At 34.7% G+C, this 11399-nt stretch overlaps 1 protein-coding gene across 1 annotated transcript; it reads left to right on the top strand.

The window, feature by feature from the left end:
- Window positions 1-1758: 1758 nt before the first annotated feature.
- LOC18430534 (gibberellin 2-beta-dioxygenase) lies at window positions 1759-4139 on the top strand. Its single transcript, XM_006840685.4, has 3 exons — window positions 1759-2484; window positions 2598-2949; window positions 3630-4139. The coding sequence occupies exons 1-3, from the start codon at window positions 2072-2074 to the stop codon at window positions 3888-3890; spliced, it is 1026 nt and encodes a 341-aa protein (XP_006840748.1). The 5' UTR covers window positions 1759-2071; the 3' UTR covers window positions 3891-4139.
- Window positions 4140-11399: the final 7260 nt, after the last annotated feature.

Raw genomic sequence — 11399 nt, 5'->3', positions numbered from 1 at the left:
CTTTTTCTTGTTTTATAAAATTTCTATTTCTATACTCCGGAAACTTTATTTGGTTCTAGAAAGTTCTCTGCTATAGATATGATGCTTATTTTTTCGGGTAGTTATGGGTAGGCCATAGTTAGCAAGTATGGTTAGATTATTTGTTTTTAGAAAGATGAAATTGAATTCACCTACCCAATACTTATCTAGACGAATAGAAGAGATAACTATCTTATGATTTAGATATAGGGAGGCCATAGTTAGCAAGTATGAGTAGATTATTTTTTTTAGAAAGATGAAAATTGAATTCACCTACCCAATACTTATCCAGACGAATAGAATAGATAACTATCTTATGATTTAGATATAGGGAGGCAATAGTTAGCAAGTATGGGTAGATTATTTCTTTTTAGAAAGATGAAAATTGAATTCACCTACCCAATACTTATCTAGACTAATAGAAAAGATAACTATCTTATGATTTAGATATAGGGAGGCCATTTTTACATTGAGTGATATATATAGAGTGAAAGCATTACTCCTCACTACCATTAATTTTTTCTATACGGAGTGATATATATATATATATATATATATATATATATATATATATAGAGAGAGAGAGAGAGAGAGATTCAAAATTTCTAATATTTTAAATATATATGATTTTTTTACTCCAATTTTTTGAGCTTAGTCCGATATAATCGAGATCTTTTTACATGAAGTATTTTTTCCGATCTATATTGTTTACCCGATTTTTTAATCTGACTTTTTAAAATAAAAACGATTAATTTCCAATTTTATAGTGAGCCGATTTATTGGTAATCCCCGACCTCCTAACTATGCTCGAGAGAATAAGCATATAATCCATACCATTTGGAGTATCATACAGGGTTGTGATAATATTCATTCTAAACTTCATGTAAAGATGTTAAAAGGCTTAAAGGTAGCCTGCGTATATGAGTAGGGCTTTATTCTAATTTTCGAACACTAAAAAATATGGTTGGCAATAGGGTTGGGTCGACCCACTTGTTTGGTCGGTCGACCCGAATTGGATCTGGGTTTAGGTCCAGTATGGATCCTATTGGATCGGGTGAGGTTTGGGTCAATCTGACTCAATTTGGCAAATGAAATGTACAATAATATATATACTAAATAATATAAAATATATTTTTAAATTTTTTAATTTCTAGACCGAGACCTAACGCTAGGTTCAAGTCATCACTTGGACCCGACCCAAGTCCAATTCGGGTCTCGATCAGGGTCATCCGCCCAGACCCAGATTATACTCCTGGTAAAGAGAGATCGAAGGAGGGTCGGTTGAGGTTTATGCAAACGCATATGCAAGCACGAAAGAAGCAAAATTCGTAATCACAAGATGTGGGGCTACTTTTTCTTTCCCTATTTGTTACTTGCATAAAAGCAAGTTAACAAGCTTCTAGACTTTAAAAGGGGTGAGAATCTCTCTCTCTTGGCCGGCTTAGTCTATGGCAATGACCCAACAAAAACGACTCAATCCACACAAATGTCCAACGACTACATACAATACGCAAATCCCCAAACCTGTTTCATGTAAAAAAATAAAACAATAATAAACAAAGTAGAAAAAAAAGGACGGATGGTCGGTGTGATTTTGAGGTTAATGTCCTCTCTCGTTAATTTTTATAAGAATGTTAAGCATTAGAATTTACCATTTATTTTAATAAAATTTTATATTGACTCTCTACCAAACACAATCCTATCATATTTATCATATTTACCTGAAAAGTAAAATAGGTTAAGTGAATGTTCAAGGTCATCACCTTCTTAGGCCAATGATTCCTGTACAGAAATTCCGTGTTGTGATTGATAATGTTTATCAACAATGATTCCCTTCTCAAAACTATAAATTCCCTTCCCCCTTCCATAACTCCTCCTAAAAAGCATTGCGATACGAGAGAATCAAACAGCTTCCCTCCTCCTCTAACTACTTAGACTACATCTCCCTCTCTCTCCAAAACTCTCAGCATCTACTCTCTCTCTCTCTCTGGCTTTCGAGCTTGAAGGACTGAGACATTTTCAGTAATTTTTGCAGCATCTTCTACCTAAAACCATGGTGGTTCTCTCGATACCGGTTTTAGACCCTCTTCCCATCATAAAAACCCACAAAGCCATTTCGAAAACCAGCTCTTATACCGATATAATCCCTGTAATTGATCTTTTGGACCCTCGCTGTGGAAACCACTTGGTGAGAGCCTGTGAAGAGTTTGGGTTCTTCAAGGTGGTAAACCATGGTGTTTCTTTTGACATAATCAGTAGAATTGAAGGTGTAGCAGCCAAGTTCTTCTCTCTTCCATTGTCAGATAAAGAGAGGGCAGGGCCTGCAAATCCTTATGGCTATGGAAACAGGAGAATTGGGCCTAATGGAGATGTTGGGTGGCTTGAATATCTCCTCTCCCAAACTGATCCTGGCTCAATTTCTCAGATATCAAAATCCATTTCCAGAGACAACCCCAACTTCTTCTGGTAATTTACAATGAGCCTCAGCGGATAAATCAAAAAACATGGTCTTTTACGATATGCGAGATAGAGAGAGAGAGAGTTGTTTCTCTGTTCTTACTCTGTTTTTTGTTTTGCAGTGTGGCGGTTAACGATTATGTATCAGCAGTGAGGAAATTGGCTTGTGAGCTTCTGGATTTATTGGCGAAAGAGATGGGAATCGAGCCGAGGAATGCATTTAGTGGGTTCTTAAGAGACGAGAAGAGCGAAAAAGAATCAGTGTTCAGGATGAATCACTATCCTCCATGCCCTGAGCTTCAGTCCTCTTCTTACAACCTGATTGGCTTTGGAGAGCATTCAGACCCACAGATATTCTCAGTCCTCAGATCAAACAGCACATCGGGCCTCCAAATTTGCCTCAAAGATGGAATTTGGGTCGCAGTCCCTTCGGACCCTCACTCTTTCTACATCAATGTGGGCGATTCCCTTGAGGTAACGTCCATACAAAACTTTTTTTGAGTTGTTTTAGTGAGAGAAAGTTGAAAACCATGTGATTTTTTCCTTTGATTTCTGCGACAGTTTTGGTGGTCCCCCAATTTTTTTTTTTTTTAAAAAGGGAAAATTTTCCACTGAATTTTCAGTTTTAGGAATTGGATATCAAACATGTCATTGCCGTTTGGGTTTCCAGAGAGAGAGAGGGTTCATAAAAGATGTAATGATTTTTATCACTGAGTTTTTACTTATTTTGCAAAAATGGGAGCAAGGGTTTTGTGTCGAGTTCAAGCACGTTATTGCTTCTAAGCGTAAAGCAAGCGCTTTGTATCAAATTCAAACACGTTTTTAGTTTCTCTCATTGATTTTTGTCATTTATCATGTATTTGGGTTTTTTAAGCTTTTGGGCGACAATACCACAAGGTGTGGATAAATTTTGATTTCTTGAGATCTTTTCGATATTTTTTGTGGAGATTGGAATCCTGATACTCTAGTCAAAATTCACTCATGGAGTCGAAAGAGCAAAGGGATCGTGTGGCTCATAATCAAACACATAGCTCTCGATCTTTATAGAGTCGACACATCACCACTCTCTCTCTATTAACTCTTACTCTAAAGTCGACACGTCGTCTGTATCCTCTCTCTCTCTTGATTGCGATTGCAATTGCATTGCATTGCAGGTTCTGACGAATGGGAAGTTTAGGAGTGTTCGGCACAGGGTTGTGGCGAACAGTCAAAAATCAAGGGTTTCAATGGTTTATTTTGGATCTCCATCATTAAGTGCAAGGGTGGCTCCATTGGCATGTCTCCTCAAGGAAGGAGAGAAAAGGAAGTACAAGGGATTCACTTGGAGTGAATACAAGAAGGCCGCGTATGCATCCAGATTGGCAGATAACAGGCTTGACCTTTTCAAGGCAGATAATAATGAAGAGAGAGAATGAGATCCTTAAAAACTTTCCCGTCCCCTTTATAGCAACCAAACGAGCAAAGAGAATGCAAATCAAGTTTCCCCAAATAGAAAAAAAAAGGTTTACAGATTTTACAGAATATTCATCTCCTTTGCAAGGAGATGAATTGATTGTGTTACCCTCTCCCCCCCCCCCTCCCCTTTCCTCATGCTAATAATGTTCTCTTCCATCCAAAAGCAAAATATTTTAAATTATAATGATTTCTTGTAAGTTGCTCGTAAATGTTCTTCAAATTTGGATTTGTGACGTGAGATCTCATTGGGACGTGTAATAATCTCATCTCGCTTTTTATTGGCATAGAGGAAAGGGATTGAGGTCACGGTGGTAACACATCTTATACCTCAATTGTACGTCGTAGCTTCCATTCTTACTCACCTTTTTAAAAACCACTACAAAATTAAAAAACGGGTAAAGGCTTATCATTTGTATTGAATTATTCAAAAAAACAACTAATTAAATAAAAAATTAGTATAGGCCTATCATCCCCACTGAATTACCTATAAGAAATAAAATCCGTAATCATTATAAGGTTTCTTAGGATGTATTGTTAAGGTACATAATGTTTTGTTTTAAACTTTTGAGAGATCTTAAATTGAAGGGTGCTCCATTTCAGAACACGCTAGTGGATTTTAAAGTGTATCTTGCTGCCCTACTATGTACGTTAATGGTTATTCTTTTCCATTTCTTTTCCATTTATTAATGAAGGGTAAGGGGTCATCTCCTAAGGGGTCATCTACTTACTTACCCAAAAAGAAACTTCTACTTATATAAATCTCCTAGAAATAGGAATCTCATTTAATTTTGAATTAGTAGGGCTGCCAATGGACATGCCTTGCCTGCGGGCTTCCAGGCAGGGCCTGCTAACAGTCGCTAGCGGGCCTCTGGCCAGGCCATTTTGAATATAAGCTGTTATCGGGTAGGGCTGGGTAGGGCTTGATAAGCCCGGAATTTGTCCAGTGGGCTAGGCTATCCCTAGGTAGCCCATCAATGTCTCGTCTGAGCCCAAATAAGGCCTAGTCCGGCCCATTTAACATGCCCACGTATTTTTTATTGAATAAAAGCTTCACTCTTGAAAATTTTAATGTGTATAGTAATGCAAAAAAAAAGCTTCTATACATTTTTCTGGGAACGAAGGGCTCTGCACATATATGAGAGAAAACACATACTCAAATTCTAAAATTTTTTCTTTTGGTGCAGATAGATGAGAAAAAACGAGCGTTTTAAAAAACGCCGAGTCGCCCGGTTCGACTCGGAAATAGTGAAAGGGGACCGGATCGCCTAAAAAATCGGAAATCGTCCGGTTCTAGAGAGAACCGGACGATTCTGTACAGTGAATCGCCGATTCACTGTACGGAATCGGCGAGTCCGAACAGTGAATCGGCAAGTCCGTACGGATTTTTTTTTTTTTTGTGTGTAATCCATGATAGATTTTTTTGTAATACTTGATCGATTTTTTTGTAATCCATGATCGAATTGTTTTTGTTTTTTTGTAATCCATGATCGAATTTTTTGGTTTTTTGTAACCCATAATAGAATTTTTTGTAATCCATGATCGAAATGTTTGTTTTCTTTTCTTGTAATCCATGATCGATTTTTTTGTTTTTTTTTTTTTTTTTGTAACCCATGATAGAATTTTTTGTAATCCATGATCGAATGTTTTGTAATACATGATCGAAATGTTTGTTTTTTTTTTGTAATCCATGATCGAAATGTTTGTTTTTTTTTTTGTAATCCATGATTGAATTTTTTGTTTTTTCCTTTTTTTGTAACCCATGATAGAGTTTTTTGTAATCCATGATTGAATTTTTTGTAATCCATGATCGAACTGTTTTTTTCTTTTTTTGTAATCCACGATTGAATTTTTTGTCTTTTTTTTGTTTGTTTTTTTTTGTAATCCATGATCGAATTTTATGTAATCCATGATCGAATTTTATGTAATCCATGATCGAATTTTATGTAATCTATGATCGAATTTTATGTAATCCATGATTGAATTTTTTGAAAATTTGTGATTTTTTTTTTTTAATCCATGATCGAATTTTTTTTTGTAATCCATGATAGAATTTTTTGAAAATTTGTGATTTTTTTTTTAATCCATGATCGATTTTTTTGAAAATTTGTTAATTTTTTTTTTTAATCCATATTATTCAAAGAGAAAATGAGAGAGATGATGATTTTGAGGCCACCCTATCCCAGCCATATTATTCACATATCGAGTCCCAATAGCAACAGTGTAGGGATGAGCACGAAATACTGTAAATTAAATGCTGAATGGCAGTTCATGCAGGGAAACAACATATCAATATTCGCATATTCATTCAAAAACATGAAAATTCTTAACGGAGTACCCTTATTTTTTATTGAATTCCTAAAAAACAATATTTATAATGAATATTAATAATTTTTTCGAATTTTTTTTAAGTTTTATTCTGACTGATTCACCCGATTCCCGATCCGGATCGCCGATTTGCCGATCCGGATCGATTTTTTGGAAACCCGATCCGAATTACCGATCCGTTTTTTAAACCATTGGAAAAAACACATAAATCGAACTCCTAAGAGATGCAGCTAGCTACGTAAAAGAACATGAAAGTTTTGTTTATACATGTTATATGAGTAGCTAGTACAAGAAGTAATCTTCGACATTCTATTGATCATCGCTGATTGAATACGGATGATATTTCTTGAACCATAGTTTTATTTTTTTTATCTATAAAGATTGGGTCCAGGGATGAGAATGCAGAGGTCAAAAATAATTTTACATCCTAAAGCAGATTTCGTGAATATGCAGTTGAAAGCCACCTCGTGAGAAATATTTTCTATACGACTCTCTTAATTATTTAAGAACAAGCATTTCCTATCTACTAAATACTTCCATGAATATTACTTTGCACTGTGCACACATTTGACATGGCATGGAATGATGTAGGTCCACAGTATTAATAAAAAACATACATCAGCAAGCAGAACATTTTTTTTTTTCTATAATAAAGGTAAGAAGACCGGAAAATACTGTAAAACTTAAATTTCACGAAGATATGAGTGCCAGTCCATCATTTCCATGTTACCCTCACCAATCAACATATGGATCATTCTTCCATACTTTGGTCGAGCTGTTATCTTGAAAAACTTACTCTATTCAACATAGCACCGATTTTGTATCTTTTCATTTTTTTTTTTTTTTTATTTCTTTTTTGGTTTGTTTGGAACTTAGCATTAAAATTTGGAAAAAGGAAAGTGCCACAAACCTACCGTGCCGGTCGTGGTCCAGGCCCGGGCCTCTATACATTTTTCCGGGCTTACCTGGCCTGGTTGTTTGTGGGCTTATTCTGGGCTGAGCCTTACTGGGCCATCCCGGGACAGTGCTCCACCCGGCCTAGGCTCGGACCCTGACCATTGGCAGCCCTATGAATTAGCATAGATCGTGCACGTATGGACTTGTATTTATCTTAGGGTCTCCCAAAAACACTTAGGTCTCCTAAGAATAGGACATATATTTAATTTTATTAAAATCTCCTAAGAATAGGAACCTCATTTAATTTGAATTAACCAGCAGTGTCCACCTACCGTCTTACTTTTCTATTTGTGACACGAAAAATGGGGAACATCTATAATTCGAATCTATTTTATTTTTACGAGAAATAAGGATGGGTGGGTTTCTTTGGCCAAGGTTGGATGCGGCGGCAGACGAGTCCCCTTGCGGCATGCGACCAAAACTGTAGAGCTGCATTGACACCAGTTTACTACCGGTACCTCTTTCGCCTTTGACTTTTGGAAAAGTATTTTATGCGTCGGGGAACACATTTCTACATTTGCATCCCCCTATGCGTAAACTATCTATATAAAGATGGATGTAAGTGACATACCTCCAAGGAAAAGGAAAAATCCATGGCTCAAATATTCTTCTAAACATTATCATTTTTAATTTTTACTTTTTATATTTTTACACTTTAATGATCTCCATATTAAGAATTATATATTCTTTGAAAATCAACGTCAAAATTTATTTAAAAAATGGATTATTAAGGGGGGTTGCATTTCTACATATGAGTCTAGGTAATAAAAAATTGTCCTTTAAATTTTTTGTCCCAAGGAAATGGATTATTAAGGGGGGTTGCATTTCTACATATGAGTCTAGGGACTAAAAAATTGTCCTTTAAATTTTTTGTCCCAATGCATAAATGGTGGAGCGGTTTTTTTATTTATTTATCTATTTAATAGTTTAATGGGGTAGGATCCCATATTTGTAGTAGGAATAGAACTCAAGACATCATGCTTGTGCACCAAGCCTTGAGCCCATTCTTGTGGTGCAATTGTACATGTAATCTTTTTTCACAAATCAATTTTCTTAATGTCTTTGACAATGCATTTCAAGTCCGATTAGATGGTATGAATTAATTCTCTCAAACCCCGAAAATATGGGACATATTTAATTTGAATTATCAAAGCGCAAACATGATTTAATTTAGGGTGCGGTTTGTATAGAGCCTAGGCTCTAAACAATCAAATTAGAGCCTACCTTCAAATAGAATCGAAAAATGTGGTTTCAATATTGGAAATCTTTGTGATAGCCTTAAAATCTATTTTTATATTTATTTATATAGTTTAAAGCTTCAAAAATAGTGTAGATCGACATATAAATGAAAACTTGAAAGTCTTAAAAATTGACAGTCCAAAAATGTGTTACAAAATACACTATTTCCAAAACTTGAATCCATTTTTTTCTTGTGTCCATGCTTCTTGATGTCGAGATGATCAATTTGAAGATATTTGAACATCAAAACAACCTCTTATAATGAAATTTTTGAGATAGACTCAAATTTGATCGTTTAGAGCCTCGGCTCTATATAAACTTTTCCCTTTAATTTATATCAGTTCTTAAATTAGGAAACTTATTTAATTCACATCTATCCTATTTCAACCTAGAGTTTCTAAATAAGGTAAAACTTCAATTCTAATGAGGAAAGGAAAATGGTTTCACACAGGCTGGACCGCATGGCTACATATGCGGTTCAAAAAGTGGATGCAGCATTCATCTTAAAGATGGATGCAAGTAGGTCTTCTATCTAAAAATAATAGAAAATAACGGTCCAAATATTTTCTTACTAAAATTATTATTTCTACTTTTTAAAATTTACTTATGATTTCCAAATGTCCACCTTCAAGAAACCTCCTCCCTCCTTAGTAATTGAGAACAAACACCACAAGTCTTGAAAATTTTTCTCCTTAATCTCTATGGAAGTAAGAATAGCCCTATCAAAAGTTTTGTGGTTACGCTCCTTCCATAATTCCCATAGAATAGCCTCCCTAAAGATTGTTCATATAATCTACTCACGCTTTGGGATACTCGGAATATCGAGCTAATGAAAAGTAGAGGCTACAAATTGAAGCAAAAGCAACTGAACCCCCGTCATGCCAAAAGCTCATACCCAAATTTCTTGAGTGAATGGACAATGAAAGCTCATACCCAAATTTCTTGAGTGAATGGACAATGAAGAAATAGGTGTTTAACATCCTCCTCATCCTCTTTACAAAGTAGACAAATGTTAACCAGGATCTAACCCTTTATCAATAACAAGCACCTTTTCTTATAAGAGAACCCAAAGAAAAACTTGAAGTTTATGCAGAACAGACAGTTTCCATAACTAAACCATCTAAGGAAGCACCTTTTCAAATCTATCATGATATAGTAACCTGTATATAGACTTCATCGAGAACTCCCCATCTTGTTCACATTCCTATATTAACACATCCTCACAACGCCTATAGACAAAGCTCAAATTAGCCTGCAAAGAGGAAAGCTGAGAGAAAATAGCCTCCTGAATTATAAACACATTTTGCATGTCATTAAATATCCTACTATTAAATCATGACTATTGATATTTTTCCTTCTAATCATTGTTCTTGAAGGGCGCTTGATGCAAGAAGGATAACAAAGAAAATAAATAAATTAAAAAATAAAAAATAAAATATAAATAATGAGATATTATAACCTCTCTCGGAGTCTCAAGGGAGTGCATCCCAAAAAGATCAATATAAAAACTCCAAAATAAACTATTATTATCTTCTCTTTCTGTGTGTGTGTGTATATGTCTTTTTAGTCCAATAGTTACATGTTTATAAGAAAACACATTTAAACACAAACTTAAATCTTCTAATTCTGCCTCTCAAATTTCTAAAACTAAAAAATGAACAAATAAGTGAAACGCAAAATAACCCTAGACCTAAGTTTCAATTTCTTAAAAATAATAAATAAAAAAATTCCTAATTATATCATTCTCTTGAGGTTGGGAGAAGCTCAACTTTGAGCTTGTTGAATTCATCATATGCTCTAGAGGTTCGTTACTTTATCCAACAAACCAATTGATCATACACCTAATGTGAAACTTGTTGGGGAACTCTATGATGTCAATCATAATCTTAATTTCTTTTCCGAGCTCTTTGTAGAATTCAAGAAGATCGACTTTCATACGGAGATCTCATGGACATGGGTTTTGCTTGTAAATTTGTTCGTTACGTTCAAGATTGGCACCTCGAATTGGTCGTGGGGCTCGATTCGGCTGTAAGACAGAATTTGGATCCACATCTACATGCCTTCAAGCATCCTCTTTTCGATGAACGTTTTTCAACTGTTACAACTGTTGTTTCATTACGTAGATCTTTCCTCAAATTCCACGGATCTCTCCTCTAATACCTTCCGTGGTTAATTTATGCTCTTTATTCTCTTTATACTCTTGTCAAAATGTTGTTTCATGGCTTTTATAATATGTGACAACAGATCATCAATAGAAGGAGTAGGTTTTGGTAGCATTGTTATTGATGGATCTTCTATGCTTTGATAGTGATTGATGCATAGAAGTAGGGAAATAAAATAACTAATAAAAATATAAAAAAATACAAAGAGAGAGAATCTACCATCTCTCAAGTTTTGTAAGGGAGTCCACCCCAAATAAGATCAGTTCACAAGATCCAAAATAAATTCTAATTCTTTTCACTTTTTTTTTTTGCTAATATAATATTTCGATATTGACAAAAGAAAGAAAGAAAAAAAAAAAAAAAATGCTCCCTAAAAAACATTGATTAAATCCTCATCTATTTAATATTTAACTTCAAACTATATCTTTCCATTCTCTACAACTAAAAACGACTCAAATTCCTTTAAGAAAAACTAGAAACCCAAAAAAATCAGAGAGAAAGTATAATTTCTCAAGACTCAAATTCCTTGAAGAAAAACTAGAAACCCAAAAGAATCCCACAAAAAGGGTATAATTTCTCAAACCTTGTCCTATATTTTTCTGATTTATTTATTTTGTTCTTCCTCTTCTCTGCATCAATTAGTATCAAAGCTTTGCAAGATTCATCCATCATAATGCCACCAAAACCTACTCTTATCATTATCTAATTGTTATAATTATAGAAGCTATGAAACATTGACAAGAGAATAAATATCATAAATCAATCCATTGAAGGTATTCCATGAGA

The sequence above is a fragment of the Amborella trichopoda genome, chromosome 3 (assembly GCF_054954075.1).
Source record: "Amborella trichopoda isolate Santa Cruz 75 chromosome 3, AtrichopodaSantaCruz75HAP2 v2.0, whole genome shotgun sequence".
Classification (NCBI taxonomy): Eukaryota; Viridiplantae; Streptophyta; class Magnoliopsida; order Amborellales; family Amborellaceae; genus Amborella; species Amborella trichopoda.
This window is presented reverse-complemented; position numbering and strand designations above follow the sequence as displayed.